Source organism: Chrysemys picta, chromosome 10, assembly GCF_011386835.1.
Source record: "Chrysemys picta bellii isolate R12L10 chromosome 10, ASM1138683v2, whole genome shotgun sequence".
NCBI classification, from domain to species: Eukaryota; Metazoa; Chordata; order Testudines; family Emydidae; genus Chrysemys; species Chrysemys picta.
This window is the reverse complement of record NC_088800.1, coordinates 40,958,733-40,975,018: the sequence shown is the minus strand read 5'-3', so window position 1 is coordinate 40,975,018 and position 16,286 is coordinate 40,958,733. Positions and strand designations below refer to the sequence as shown.

General features: G+C 48.0%; 1 protein-coding gene across 1 annotated transcript; it reads left to right on the top strand.

Moving 5' to 3' along the window:
• The first annotated feature begins 5,845 nt into the window (after window positions 1-5,845).
• LOC135973974 (mediator of RNA polymerase II transcription subunit 15-like) lies at window positions 5,846-8,300 on the top strand. The gene is made up of 2 exons (XM_065559645.1): window positions 5,846-6,850; window positions 7,679-8,300. Exons 1-2 carry the CDS (start codon window positions 6,313-6,315, stop codon window positions 8,179-8,181), a joined length of 1,041 nt encoding a protein of 346 aa, XP_065415717.1. The 5' UTR covers window positions 5,846-6,312; the 3' UTR covers window positions 8,182-8,300.
• The last annotated feature ends 7,986 nt before the right edge of the window (window positions 8,301-16,286 follow it).

Here is a 16,286-nt window from a genome sequence, read left to right as displayed (position 1 = left end):
TGGTAACAGTGAAAGCAAATTTTGAAATCGATCAGGTACTAAACTAGTCCAATTAAAGGGTATCTGGAACCTAAGGACTACTTGCAAAATTCTATCTGCAGGCCACTAAATAATATGATTGCCTGCAGTGGTAATGAGATTAAAATGTATGTCTTGCAATGTGGTGGCTTTAACATACACACAGCTATCATTAGCTTGAAAAAATAAGTGTCCTGTCAGGGTAGTTCCTTGTCCCCTACCCTCCCAGCAAACGTAGTCATGAAGAGTAACAACTTCTCCTGGCTTCAGTTTACGGATACACTGAAGCTGTGGGGGTTGTAACGGCCAAAATGTCCATTGACTCCCTAACCCCATCCAAATGTCAGATGTAATCCCAGGAGCACTGACTAAAAATCGATTGGGCATACCAGGAGGTCTAATTTCCCATATGTCTCGGTGAATTACCCAATCCCACATGCATCCTCCTCATGGACCCGGCAGGATTCGGTATGTGGGAGCCCCCCCCCCCCCAACCGGTCCATATGGTTGGAAGGAGCACTGAGAATGTCTGCACTTCCACCCAGAAAGTCTCCAAGGCCACAGATCAGATGGTACTCCTGATGTGTCTGTAAGGGCAGTGGGCCAAGCTTGATGCTCTAGATCATTCCGAATGGCCATTAGCTGGTCATTCAGGAAATTCTGAATTTCTGAACATGCTAGATCCCACTGCAATGCCTTCCCAGCTTCAGTAATATTCAATACCATCTCTGTCAGCAACTTCTGGGTCATTGAACTAAGGGCGGAAATAATATGTAACTCACCAACTCCAGCCTGTACCTGGGTTAGTTGTACTCCAGAAACAAGGCCAATGGCCTTCTCTAGTTGCCCCAATTTCTCATCATGTTCTTGGTTCTTAAAAATATTCCAAACTGCTGCTGCATTATTGGCCCCATCCCAAAGGGATCCGGTCAAGTCTCTCTTCTTTCTAGAGGAAATAACCCAAGCCCTCTGTTGTGCTAATCTAATGGCAGCCCCCTGTGAGCTATTTGGGTATGTAGAGGTAATCTGGAAACTGGATAAGGGCAATGAAAATTTAACAGTCCTTAGTGTAGTGTTAATCACAGTCCATTGATATCCTAATACATCTCTCTTTGGTGTAGTACTATACCACATCTGTTGGTTGAACACCTTTATGTACTTCCGGGAGGCATTGATATTAATGGCATAAGAAGGGGTGTATTGCAATAAGGTACAGGTCACATTATTAGTCACTGGAATAATTTCTATGCAGGTAAAATTTCCAGTGGCAAAACAAACTCTGGGTATTTGTTTAATTGTTCACTAATTGGGTGACCAAATAACAATAAGGGCCTCTCTCATTTAACACAGTGCAAATTCCAGGAACATTCGCTATAGAACCCATCAATTGCAATTACAGATTCTTGGGGTTCACTGGTAGTGATATCATATACTTTTATCTCCACTGATCCATTCAATTGTTCGCTTATATGGGATATCCTGAACCTTAAAAATATATTTTTTTCAAACAATATTTAAATAAATCACTAAAGTGTGAAGGCCTTAGTCATTGGTTTTATCAAATATATGGCATTGTCTGTATTTGGATGTGTTACAGGGGTAATAGTGTAATGGAGGAGATGGCAGGGGCAATGGCAACAAGGTGCCTTTGGTACTTATCATTTAAAATCCAATTAGGGACGGCAATACATGCTGAAGGACTTATCCAAAACACAGGGCGCAGCCTGTAGAATAAACCCCAAAATCCAATCAATACCACGTTCCCAAGCATGGGTCCCACAAGTTTCTTCCTGCCAGTGTATAATTCTTTGTTTCTTCACCAGGGTCAGTTCTTAATGTCTCTTGTAGTCAGGAATCCCTGGACTTTGTGGTTTCAATGAAGCAAGTGTTCCTTCTTCTCTTTTCCTGAAACAGTGTGGTTTAGCATCATACAGGGGAGAGGTTACTAGCACATCACCCTGTAATGGTTTTGCTTCTTCTAGAAAAATCCAGAGGCACAGTAGGTCTGTCAGTGGACAAGAGAGAGGTTACTAGCACTTCACCTTGTCTTTTTTTTTTCTTTCTTTTTCCTGCTGTCCAGAAGACACAGCGGAGCTAGAAGGAGAAATAGGCTTATCATCAGTCGGAGAGTCCTCCCGAGGTGGAGGGGTCTTTTTACAGTGAGAAGCATGGGTCCAGGCAGGTAGTCCTTGGCACTTCACAGTGGTGGTGGTGGTTAACAGGACTTGGAAAGGGCCTTTCCAGTGTGGATCCAAAGCAGTCTTTCGTTGATGGACTTTACGTAGACTCAGTCTCCTTGTTTCAATGAATGGCAGGGCTGCTAGGGTCTTTGGGTAGCACTTTTTTTTATCTGTGAGAAAAGAAACCTAACACATTTCATTAATGCCTGGCAGTGTTTTGCAGATCTCATAGTTGCTTGGGCACATTCAGGCCCCCCTTTTCTTGGCTGTCAGCCAAGTCTTAGCTGTGGGTAGTATCCTTGGATGGGGCCAGCGTCTTATCTTTGGACTGAGCTTGCTAGCTATTTTTTCCTCAGTTAACTCATTCTGTTCTTTTTCCTTCTCCCCTTCTTGGCTTCTTTTAACCTACAAAGGAAACTTCCACTCTTCACTCATACACCTTTTCCCAACAATGAACACATACACATTGCTATTATACAGTACATTAGTCTTATTATTCAATGTATGCCATGTACACCCTTCCAGTAAAATAACTTTATTACAGAGCTTTGGAGCAACAAACCAGGACAAGCACACCCACTTTTGAGGAGTCCACTCGGTACAACCTCAGGTGTCCAATAGCTTTCCTCCCTCCCCAGCACTCTGGCTAGAAATCTGAGGTAGCCAGAAGGATCCCATGGGCAATATGGGGAGTGGGTTAACCTTCCATGTCCTTGCTTCCAAAGACTGTTGGTATGCAAATTTTAACAACATTTTTTTCAATTAAAAAAATCTGGCCAATGAAGTTTCTTTTTCTTACTTAAGCAACTGTATTAGACTTTAGTATATCACATTTTCCTGATTTATCCAAACACTTTTTGTATTCCAAGTTGAATAAAACAAGTATCTGCTTTTTGATTTAACCCTTCTATTTAATTTTGAATTAGACTGTCTTATGAAAATATTAAACCCAACAATTCTGGCCACAAGACAAACACCACAAGACAGGACAAAGAACACAAAAATAATTCCTATTGTACCAGTAAATGCATGGTACATTGAATGCTGTTCAGCTGGCATCCGTTTTCTCTGATGATCTGAAAGACAAAAGAACAGAGGTCTACCCCTTCTGGGTAGTCAGTCATTGCTTAAAATATTTCCTTTATATACACATACTCTTGTTGATTTTAGACAAAACAGAGGAATTACCAAATATTGGTAATTTGTTTCATAGGCAGCCCAGGTTTCAGTGGCTTCTACCTTATTAGTTAGAAAATTGCATTAGTACAGATGCTTGCTTCCAGATCCAAAGCTATCCACAGCTTAAAGATTCTTACTTAAGAAGTCACAATTAACTTTCCCAGACTTTTGATTGCCTTTTACTTCTAACTCCTGCTTTCAAACACCCAGTGATCTGAAAGAGACAACACAACCTATATTGGTAGGTTTGCATTTCTTTTACCTCTGCTACAATATACACTGCACATGTTCTGGGGAAAATGCACATCCTATCCACAGTTCAATTTCCACAACACTAGCCACATCAATTTCTACACAAGGTGTAACTGTTTCTTTTGTGCTTACAAAATCTCTATGCACCCCTAGTAAAGTGACAGCTCGACCACACAGAGCCAGGGGCACTGTCCTCCTCTCTTTTTACCAGATCTTTTATCTGCTATTTTGTTACCCAAAAACAAATTCAAATCTTTATTCTTTCCTGAACACCAGGTAAAGGCCATTTACTTAACATATAATTCAAAGGGCTATCCTTAGAGGGTTTTACCAGAGACCCACCCATCTGCCTGCTGATACTCTAACAGAGAATTACACAGAGAACAGAGGGAATTATGGCCTAATAGGATCCTATTACAGGAATTTCTACTAATACTGACCGCTACAGGGGAAGGGACAGAAGGATCCCAATTCAACCTCAGAGCTTCATTGCACGCGATGGCTTCCACTCTGAGGAATTACGAATGAGAGGCTCAGTTCCGTCCACACACCTAATGCCTAAATGTATAAGACAGAAATTCATTAACCGGAGTCGCCAGTAACTGTCACCAAAATATTGGGTCCACCTAGCTGAGAGCCAATAACAGCCAGACAGGGATAAGGAGGAGTTGCTTTATTCTGCAGAAGAAAGGAGAGCTTTGCACCTTAGTACAAAAACTCTGTCTTACACACATTTTACCATTTCAATTATTATCCTGGGGATTTGAAATCCCCATGCTTATAATTACTTACTCCTTTCCTTCCACTATGCCCTCAAAGTTTCCAACCTGTTCTCCAATCTCTCTATCTATTGCCTGCCCGCTTGGGCCCGATCCTGCTTTTCTTGCTGAACCGTCCCTTCCATGGGCACCGGCTTTTTCACTACCAATTTAGATAGGAGGGTGGGCTTCTCAACTAGCCCCCACCCTTCCTGGTCTCTTCTCTTAAACATTCTTACTCACAAGGCTACCCGAGTCCTCCCTCGTGAGGCTTGCCACTTGGGCAAAACGCATGGCCCATTGGCGTTTAACTATTCAATTTTCTCTTGTGGCAAACACACTGGTCTTACAGCATATGCAAACACAAATGCTTAAATTCTGACAAGTCCCTGAAGGACCGGTACTTGCTTAGCCAGTGCTTCCTTTTCTGCCTGGAAGTTGTGTCTCAAGGCTTGCAACTTGCCCTGGGCGTAGGTTTGAGTTGCTGCCTGGTTCATGATCTATGCTCTTAATTGCTCAATTCTAGTTATCAAGTACACAACTCTTCCCTTTTCTCCAACTTCTCTATTGCCCAGTCCTGCTACGACTGGGGTAGATCCACCTGACACCCTTCCCAGTCAACCGGGGTGGAAAGAGGAATGCTAAATCCCTCTCCGGTTCTCAGACTTACTGCGGCTGAGAGTAGGCACACTTTCATACTCACACACGTACGTCCAGACTGGCCATGTCTGTGTATAACGTTCAGAGAAGGTGCTGTGCAATCTCAAACTTGCTTCCTCTCTTGGGAGGGCAGTTCTTTTACACCCTGAGGTCTCCTGGGGTGTCTTTTCAGTGATTCCAGTCCAGGCCGGCTGCCTGTGGCTTCTTCAGCGTCCCCAAACCACGCCGGCTCCAGGGTCGCAAAGGCAGACTGTTGGATCTCACTGGACAGTTAAGCTTTGCAAATGTAATCTCAGCACTGTAACTTGTATTGCCTTTGGTTTGACTATGTCTATATTTTTTCACAGTCAGCTAGGGCCGAAAGCAGTTTTTCTTTGTACTTAGCCTGGTCTGCATTGATTCTTGACCTTGAACGCAGATTAACTTTCTCTTTATCTCTGGACCAAGCTGAATTTCAAATTAACCCGTTCCTTTCCTCAATAGACAAATTGCTCCCATTGTGTGTCAGAGGCTTTTTTTGTGATTAAAAGCTCCTCTGAGATGTATGATCTTATCTAGATTGAAGGTACCTTCTAGTGGGCATTGTTTAGATGAATTTTCACGCGTGTAATGATTCCAATTCTCTAAATACCTGCAGGTTTTAGTACCATAATGTACGTACATGAAATAAGATGGGGTACCCTTAGGGGGTGAAAGGGAATGCTTAGACTGTCCCCCACCCATTTTCCAATCACACACACAAGGAGGAGGATGCCCTGTCCGCGCTAGCGGCACATAAACTAAGGATCTCTCCCTACAGGGTATTCACACAGGAGAGACTAACGAGGATAGCCATGACCCTCCTACACCTCCCTTCAGCAAAGAGCGTCGGCTAATCTCAGGCCTGGTCTACACTACGGGTTTAGGCCGACTTTAGCAGCGTTAAATCGAATTAAGCCTGGACACGTCCACACAACGAAGCCCTTTCTTTCGACTTAAAGGGTCCTTTAAACCGGTTTCTTTACACCACCTCCGACGAGGGGATTAGCGATAAAACCGGCCTTTGTGGGTCGGAATTGGGGTAGTGTGGACGGAATTCAACGTTATTGGCCTCCGGGAGCTATCCCACAGTGCTTCATTGTGACCGCTCTGGACAGCACTCTCAACTCAGATGCACTGACCAGGTAGACAGGAAAAGACCTGCGAATGTTTGAATTTCATTTCCTGTTTGCTCAGCGTGGAGAGCACAGGTGACCACGCAGAGCTCATCAGCACAGGTAACCGTGATGGAGTCCCAGGATCGCAAAAGAGCTCCAGCATGGACCGAACGGGAGGTACGGGATCTGCTCGCCATATGGGGAGATGAAGCAGTGATAGCTGAACTCCGTAGCAGTAAAAGAAATGGAAAAGTATTAGAAAAGATCTCCAAGGCCATGAAGGACCGAGGCCATAACAGGGACACACAGCAGTGCCGCGTGAAAATTAAGGAGCTACGGCAAGCTTACCACAAAGCCAGAGAAGCAAACGGAAGGTCCGGGGCAGAGCCGCAAACTTGCCGCTACTACGCGGAGCTGCATGCGATCCTAGGGGGTGCAGCCACCACTACCCCAACCGTGTGCTATGACTCTCTCACTGGAGAAACACACAGGGAAGACGGTTCGGGGAACGAGGAAGATGAGGATGGAGGTACTGTAGGTAGCTCACAGCAGCAAGGAAGCGGAGAAACCGGTTTCCCCAACAGCCAGGATATGTTTGTGACCCTGGACCTGGAACCAGTAACCCCCGAACTCACCCAAGACCCTCAGGGCACACAGGAGACCTCTGGTGAGTGTACCTTTGTAAATATTTGTAAACATTACACATGGTTTAAAAGCAAGCGTGTTTAATGATTAATTTGCCCTGGCAATCGCGGCCAGTACATCTACTGGAAAAGTCTGTTAACGTGTATGGGGATGGAGCGGAAATCCTCCAGGGACATCTCCAGAAAGCTCTCCTTTATGTACTCCCAAAGCGTTTGCAAAAGGTTTCTGGGGAGGGCTGCCTTATCCCGTCCGCCATGGTAGGACACTTTACCACGCCAGGCCAGTAGCACGTAGTCTGGAATCATTGCATAACAAAGCATGGCAGCGTATGGTCCCGGTGTTTGCTGGCATGCAGACAATATCCATTCCTTATCTCTCTTTGTTATCCTCAGGAGAGTGATATCATTCACGGTCACCTGGTTGAAATGGGGTGATTTTATTAAGGGGACATTCAGAGGCGCCCGTTCCTGCTCTTCTGAACAGAAATGTTCCCCGCTGTTAACCACGCGGTGGAAGGGAGGGGTTAAGTGATCATCCCAGAGAATCGTGTGTGTGTGTGTGGGGGGGGGGGGGGGTTTACTTGTTTGTGCTGCATGTTAACCGGGAAACCGCAGCCCCTCCTTTTACACTGAAAACCCATTTTAAATGGACAACCCAATTCATCCTTGATATGGGAAATGCACTGCTGTTTGCAACCTTTCCCACATGTTAAGAAGGTTAAAAAAGCCAAAACACTGTGGCCTACCATGGCTGCCTGCAAGCCGAAATATGCGACCTTGTAATGAAAGAGTGTACCCATTGTTCTCTAAAATGTGTCTTTTTTAACCACTTCTCCCTTCTCCTCCACCAGCTGCAAATGTTTCTCCTTCGCAGAGGCTAGTGAACATTAGAAAGAGAAAACGTAGGACGAGGGACGATATGTTCACGGAGCTGCAGCTGTCCTCCCACGCTGATAGAGCACAGCAGAATGCGTGGAGGCAGTCAATGTCGGACATGAGAAAAGCACAATATGAACGAGAGGAGAGGTGGCGGGCTGAATGGCAGGATGAAAAGAGCAAGTGGCGGGCTGAAGACGATAGGTGGCGTCAGCTTGCAGACAGACGGCAAGAGTCAATGCTCCGTCTGCTGGAGCATCAAACTAATATGCTCGAGCGTATGGTTGAGCTGCAGGAAAGGCAGCAGGAGCAGAGACCGCCGCTACAGCCCCTGTGTAACCAACAGCCCTCCTCCCCAAGTTCCATAGCCTCCTCACCCAGACGCCCAAGAACACGGTGGGGGGGCCTCCGGCCACGCAGTCACTCCACCCCAGATGATCGCCCAAGCATCAGAAGGCTGGCCTTCAATAAGACTTAAAGTTTTAAAATGCAGTGTGTCTTTTTCCATCCCTCCTCCCCCACCCATCCCAGGCTACCTTGGCAATTATCCCCCTACTTCTGTGAGGAACTAATAAAGAATGCATGAATGTGAAAAAACAATGACTTTATTGCCTCTGCAAGCGGTGCTCGAATTGGGGAGGGGAGGGTGGGGTGGGGTGGTTGGTTTACAGGGAAGTAGAGTGAACCGGGTCTGGGGGGGGGGGTTTGGAGGGTTCATCAAGGAGAAACAAACAGAAGTTTCACACAGTAGCCTGGCCAGTCACAAAACTCGTTTTCAAAGCTTCTCTGATGCGCACCGTGCCCTGCTGTGCTCCTCTAACCGCCTGGTGTCTGGCTGCGCGTAATCAGCGGCCAGGTGAGTTGCCTCAACCTCCCACCCCGCCATAAAGGTCTCCCCCTTATTCTCACAGATATTGTGGAGCGCATAGCAAGCAGCAATAACAATGGGGATATTCTTTTCGCTGAGGTCTGAGCGAGTCAGTAAGCTGCGCCAGCGCGCTTTTAAACGTCCAAATGCACATTCCACCACCATTCGGCACTTGCTCAGCTTGTAGTTGAACAGGTCCTGACTCCTGTCCAGGCTGCCTGTGTACGGCTTCATGAGCCATGGCATTAAGGGGTAGGCTGGGTCCCCAAGGATCACGATAGGCATTTCAACATCCCCAACGGTTACTTTCTGGTCCGGGAAGAAAGTCCCTTCCTCCAGCTTTCGAAACAGAGCAGAGTTCCTGAAGAGGCGAGCATCATGTACCTTTCCCGGCCATCCCACATTGATGTTGGTGAAACGTCACTTGTGATCCACCAGGGCTTGCAGCAGCATTGAAAAGTACCCCTTGCGGTTTACGTAGTCGGTGGCTTGGTGCTCCGGTGACAAGATAGGTATATAGGTTCCGTCTATGGCCCCGCCACAGTTTGGGAATCCCATTTCAGCAAAACCATCCACTATTGACTGCACGTTGCCCAGAGTCACTACCCTTGATATCACCAGGTCTTTCATTGCCCTGGCAAATTGGATCACAGCAGCCCCCACCGTAGATTTGCCCACTCCAAATTGATTCCCGACTGACCGGTAGCTGTCTGGCGTTGCAAGCTTCCACAGGGCTATCGCCACTCGCTTCTCAACTGTGAGGGCTGCTCTCATCTTGGTATCCTGGCGTTTCAGGGCAGGGGAAAGCAAGTCACAAAATTCCATGAAAGTGCCCTTACGCATGCGAAAGTTTCGCAGCCACTGGGAATCGTCCCATACCTGCAGCACGATGCGATCCCACCAGTCTGTGCTTGTTTCCCGGGCCCAGAATCGGTGTTCCACGGCATGAACCTGCCCCAGTGACACCATGATTTCCACATTGCTGGGGCCTGTGCCTTGTGAGAGGTCTATGTCCATGTCAATTTCCTCATCACTCTCTTCGCCACGCTGCAATCGCCTCCTCGGGTGGTCCAGGTTTCGCCTTGGCATGTCCTGGCTTTGCATATACTCCAGGGCCATGCGCGTGGTGTTCATAGTGCTCATAATTGCCGCGGTGATCTGAGCGGGCTCCATGATCCCAGTGCTAGCTATGGCGCCTGGTCAGAAAAAAGGCGCGAAACTACTTTCTGATGGACCAGGAGAAGGAGGGAGGGCGGGAGGGAGGGAGGGCCGAGTGACGACATGGCGTACAGGTACAGGAACAGGGAATTAAAATCAAGAAAGGTGGCTGTGCATCAGGGAGAAACACAAACAACTGTCACACAGAATGGTCCCTCCAAAGATTAAACTGAAAACCCTGGGCTTAGCAGGCCGTTGATTTCACGGAGGAAGGGGAAGCAAATGAATACAGAACAAATCTATTTTTTACATCTTAAGCTGGCAGCCGATGGTGCAGCATGAGTGATAGCCTCTCCAGTATGATGATGACGGATACCAGTCATAATATACCATCATCTGCCAAAAGGCAAGGGGCTGCTGCTGTGTAGCAATGCAGCCCCACGTCTGCCAGCCCCACGTCCGCCAACACCCAACATCGCCCTCGGCCTCTTCTGGGTGCTTAGCAGACAATACTGGGCAATTGGCAGAAAATAGTATACTACGACTGGTAGCCATCATCATTGAAACAGTAGCATGTCTGCCCAGGTGGCCATGATTGACAGCCACTCCAGTACGATGACGATGGGTACCAGTCATAATATACCATCGCCTACCAAAGGGCAAGGGGCTGGTGCAATGCATCTACTGTCAAAAGGCAAGCCCCACAGCTGCCAGCACCCAGATCGCCGATGAAGGCTACCAGTCTACTGCACCGTCTACCGCCAAAAGGCAATTAGCAGGTGCTGCTGTGTAGCAATGCAGTCCCACGTCTGCCGGCACCCAGAGGACATATGGTGACGGTGAGCTCAGCTGAGCTGAGCGGGCTCCATGCTTGCCGTGGTATGTTGTCTGCACAGGTAACCCAGGTAAAAAGGCGCGAATCTATTGTCTGCCGTTGCTGTGACGGGGGGGGGGAGGGGCCTGACGACATACCCAGAACCGCCCGCGACACTGTTTTTGCATCATCCGGGCATTGGGATCTCAACCCAGAATTCCAAGGGGCGGCTTAGACTGCGGGAACTGTGGGATAGCTGTGGGATAGCTACCCATAGTGCAATGCTCCGGAAGTCGACGCTAGCCTCGTACTGTGGACGCGGTCCGCCGACTAGAGCACCTAGAGCATTTTATGTGGGGACACACACAATCGGCTGTATACAACCGATTTCAATAAAACCGGCTTCTATGAATTCGAACTAATTTCGTAGTGTAGACATACCCTCAGAGAGATGGCGCCGCTTACTCTGTTGCATCCAGTGAGATGATCAGACTGTCAGTGGCTCACACGGAGAGGAAAAGGGGGAGGGAAGATGGGTTCACACACTCCTAGACCCAGATAGCCTCCTCGCCGGACGATGCCAGGCCGAGTTAGCCCACCGTGGGTCGGATCTCCTAAAAGATCCTCTAGTTACTGGGCTTGCGTTAGAGTAGTTCTGGTCACGAGCCAAAAGACTTCGCAGCGTACTCTGGGTGTCTTCCGGTAACACTCAATTCACACTGGTGTACACACACACACACACACACACACACCAAGGCCTTATTCCAGGTACTATTCCCAAGTACCTCCAGGCACTATTCCGAAGTACCTCGATGCATCACTCGAGGCGGTAAAAACCCCTCCTGAGGCGGTAACAACCCCTCAACACCGGTGCATACCTATGCACCTCGCATATGCATACAGGGGGCGGCAACAATTCCCCATAGCCGCTCAGCATCTGACCTTGCTGCACAGTCAATAAGTTCGGATGGCGTGAGCCCAACAGGGACAGACGGCCCCACGGACAGTCCTCCTCCGACACCCCAATAGAGATTTCAAAAGGTCTCCTACCTCTATTGTGGCGCCATGGGGTTCGAAGGGGAACGATCCGTAGCAGCTGCCAGTGCCTCTAAAGAAAAGACAGCGTTTCCCACACCCTTCGGCCTCTTCCAATTTATGATGATGCCTTTCGGGTTACACGGGGCTGCAGCCACCTTCCAGCGACTTATGAATCAGGTGCTGAGTCCCCATGGGTTGTACGCCTCAGCATACATCGACAACATCGTCATCTACAGTTCTAGTTGGGAGGAACATCTCCAACACCTCACTGATGTGCTGCATGCCCTGGGTAAGGCCGGCTTCACCGCAAACCCGGCCAAATGCCACTGGGGCCAACGGGAAGTAACATACCTAGGCTACACAGTGGGTCGGGGAAGACTCCACCCGTTGGTGGACAAAGTCGAGGCCTTGAAGAGCTACCCCACGCCTACAACGAAAAGACAAGTTCAGCAGTTCCTAGGGCTAGCCGGATACTACCGACGGTTTGTGCCCAACTTTGCCACACTCTCGGCCCCCCTCACAGACCTGACGAGAAGCTCCCAGCCCAAGAAGGTCCAGTGGTCAACATCCTGTTGTCGGAGAAAAACAGAGTTCTCACTATTTGTTTAGGTACAGCAAGTCAGATGCTTTATTAACTCTCACAATTGCGCAGAGGGAGAGAGCTAAGCAGGTCTCTCTCTCCGGTAACTAATTACAGCAAGCATTTATACCTTTCATTACAGAAATAATGAGGGACAGCTGCATTTTGTTTATACATAGGCCATCTTGATATCTCATTTCCTCACTTGTTTTGACTCTTGCCAACATACAATATTTTCTATACCTTATCTACACAAGGTCTTCTACACCTTATCTATACCAGGTCATAATGACTTCTTACACAGTTCTTTCTCACCCGCCTCACACTAGCCTCGCTTCTACAAATCTCGCGTTATCAGGGTTACAGTTAGCCTGACTCTTGCTAACGAACTGTCATGTATTGCATCCCCTTCCTGTCAGTTCTTTCTCTGCTTCCACATTGTGAAGAAGCTTTCGATGCCCTGCATGACCACTTAACCCGGGAGCCGGTACTGACACAGCCAGATTTCATGAAGCCCTTTATTCTCCAGACTGACACCTCTGAGGTAGGGCTGGGAGTCGTGTTCTCCCAAGAGGAGGAGGGAGAAGAGCACCCCATCTTATACTTAAGTCGTAAGCTGTTTCCCCGAGAGACCCGGTATTCCACCGTAGAGCGGGAGGCCCTGGCAGTTAAATGGGCGATTGATGCACTGAAGTATTACCTGTTAGGGAACACCTTCTCCCTGGTGACGGATCACGCACCCTAAGATGGATCAATAGTATGAAGGAAACGAATGCACGGATTATGCGGTGGTACCTGTCCCTCCAACCCTACTCCTTCCAAGTGTCACACCGGCCGGGGAAGCCCCAGGGGAATGCGGACTTCTTTTCCTACCTTGGGGAAGGGGAGGGGGAAAAAGGGCCCCAGGGACCGCCGGCCCCAGCCGCGGTTTTAAAGGCCCCACACTGGCGCAGCAGGAGTTAATCCTTCCTTCCTGGCAGAGGAAGCCCCGCCCCAGAAGCCCTGCTGGGCATGCTCCAACTGGAGGCTAGGTATAAAAACCTGCAAAGCTGCTCAGTTGGGGCTGACCACCGGAGGAGAAGGACGCACACAGCCAGCTCCCGAGGAGGAAAAGTCCAGGCTCCAGGAGCCAGCCTAGCCGGCCCGCACCCTGCATCTGAGACGGAGGACCCGCCAGAGGGGAATGGACCGGAACCCACGTCTCCAGAGGAGACCGTGACATTGAGGGTAGGAAGTGACCCAGGGCAACTTTAGGGACGAGCCGCATTAGAGCAACACTGACGCTCAGCGTGCTGCAGCTGGATCCCCGCCGAGCCAACGGCAAGGGGAACCCTGCCATTAGGAGAGCCCTGGGTTGGGACCCCGTGGAGAGGGAGGGCCCGGATCCCCCTACGCCTCTGGCCATTGGGCCACACTACCCTGCTACTGAGGGAGAGATGACAGACGGGACACCACCAGGAGGGGGCGCTCCACTGGACAGAGCTAATTCCCAGAGACAACCAGTAGGAGGCGCCAGAAGGTGAGTTCCAACCCCGTTACAGGGGCTATAACATTTTCTGATTGCTGAGAGGCAGAGCTCGCCCCCTCCACCCTGTCAGTAGTATCTCCCCCTTTGTTTCCCAATGATTATGTAAAACACAACATGCAGCAGTAACAACAGGAATATTTAGCTCATTGAGATCCAGCCTAGTTGTTAAAGATCTGCAATGTACCAAATGCACATTTATTAGCCATCTTGCCTTCCTGCTGTCCAGGTGCCCAGTGCAGGCTTCATTAGACAGGGAAGCAATGGATAGGCCTGGTCCCCAAGAATCACAATTTGCATTGCAATCCTGTCAACGTGGATGTGCTGGTTTGGTGAAAATATTCCTGCATGCATCTTTTGAAAAAGTTCTGGGTTCCTAAAAATGCAAGCCTCTCGCATGGTGCCAGACTAGCCAACATTAATATCAGTGAAATGTCCCCAGTGATCCACCAATTCTTGCATAACTATGGAGAAGCATCCTTTTCTGTTATTTACTTAGAAGCAAGATGGGAATGGGGCAGACTCAGAATCTGCATTTCCCCTATCGCCCCAGCACAGCTCAGCGTTCCACTGTGGTCAGCACCTCCGTGAAAACCACGAGCAATCTTGTGTTGTAGCTATCACACGTGGTGAGATCAATGTCACACTCCTCTTGCCTTTGTAGTTTAAGGACATGACATGTTGGTCAGAGCAAACAACTGGTCGCCAGTTCGGGATCCCGTCCTGCAGATCGCAGAGGCAGTTTGCCTCTTCCACAAACCGTTGAAAGATGGCACCAAATGCAGACGGAAGCACAGAGATTGCTGGGATGTGAAGCAATGCATCATGGGGCATTGGGACAGGACCCAGGATGCCCCACGACCCTCTCCGCCTTCCCACTGCTCTTAGCAGCAGAAGAGGAAGAGATGCTCTGTGGGAAAGCTGCCCAGAGTGCACCGCTCCAAATAGCACTGCAAGTGCTGCAAGTGTGAACATGCTATTGCGTAGGCAGCTGTCAGTGTGAACACACAACAGCGGTTTTCCTTCTGTGCTCTGAGAGGCGCTGTAACTTTGCCAGTGTAGACGTGCCCTAATACTGGGGCAATAACGTTTTCTGATTGCTGAGGCAGAGCTCACTCTCTCCCTCCTTTATAACTGGAATTGTCTCCTTACATTTTTATGAATTAGCACATTCTGGTAACGATGCTGCACTTAAGGTGAAAGACCCATTTCAGTGTGAACATTGTTTTTCTTGTAAATCAGTTTCACAGACGCTCCTTTGGAGCTGAAATTTCTCATGCTTGGGGAAAACTTCGGGTTACTTTGAAAATGTTAACATTTTTTTTTAATGTGGGAAAGGAACTGTCATAACTATAAAGCAAAGGGTAACAGCCCTCCGGTGTACAATATTATAAAATCCCTCCTGGCCAGAGACTCCAAAATCCTTTTACCTGTAAAGGGTTAAGAAGCTCAGGTAACCTGGCTGACACCTGACCCAAAGGACCAATAAGGGGACAAGATACTTTCAAATCTCAGTGGGGGGAAGGCTTTTGTTTGTGCCCTTTGTTTTTGGGGGGAGTTTGCTCTTGGGACTAAGAGGGACCAGATATCAATCCATGCTCTCCAAATCTTTCTGAACAAGTCTCTCATATTTCAAACTTGTAAGTACAGCCAGGCAAGGCATGTTAGTTTTATCTTTGTTTTCTCAACTTGTAAATGTACCTTTTACTAGGGTGTTTACCTCTGTTTGCTGTAACTTTGAACCTAGGGCTAGAGGGGGTTCCTCTGGGCTCTTTAAGTCTGATTACCCTGTAAAGTTATTTTCCATCCTGATTTGACAGAGATGATTTTTACCCTTTTCTTTAATTAAAAGCCTTCTTTTTAAGAACCTGATTGATTTTCCTTGATTTTAGATCCAAGGGGGTTGGACCTTGATCCACCAGGAGTTGGTGGGAGAAAGGAGGGGGGATGGTTAATTTCTTTGTTTTAAGATCCAAGGGGTTTGGATCTGTATTCACCAGGGAATTGGTGAAGAGTCTCTCAAGGCTACCCAGGGAAGGGAATTAGCACATTGGGAGTGGTGGCAGCGGACCAGATCTAAGCTGGTAGTTAAGCTTAGAAGTTTTCATGCAGGCCTCCTCATCTGTACCCTAAAGTTCAGAGTGGGGAAGGAGCCTTGACAGGAATATTTTGAATTTTTGAAGAACTATTCAGTCTATTTGCACTGGGTTAACTTCAAACTTTTCTCAGGAACACAGGAATTGCCAGACTGGATCAGACCCATGGTCAATCTAGTCCAGTATCCTCCACCTGACATTGGCCAGAGGAAGATGTAAGAACTCTCTAGTAGGAAGTGATGGAATAACCTTCCCCCAAGGAAAGTTTCTTCCTGCTCCCTTTAATTAGTGGTTGGCTTATGCCCTGAAACAGAAAGATTCCTTTTAAGAGTTCCTTTTAAAACTCTTGCTTTGTTTGTTTTGTTTTTTGTTCGTTAGTTTAATAGGTTAGGATATTTACTCTGCCATATTTGAAAATGTCTGGTTTACCCCTTGAGCTTAACACTGAAAACTGCCAAGTTCCCACTAAATCAGCACCTTTTGCCAGGCTGGTAAACAATCCAG

Excerpts from the sequence above, each read along its gene's own strand:
- LOC135973974 (XM_065559645.1), top strand. The coding sequence starts at position 6,313 with ATGGAGTCCCAGGATCGCAAAAGAGCTCCAGCATGGACCGAACGGGAG. Across the intron at positions 6,851-7,678 it reads GGGCACACAGGAGACCTCTG|CTGCAAATGTTTCTCCTTCG; the intron begins GTGAGTGTACCT and ends CTCCTCCACCAG.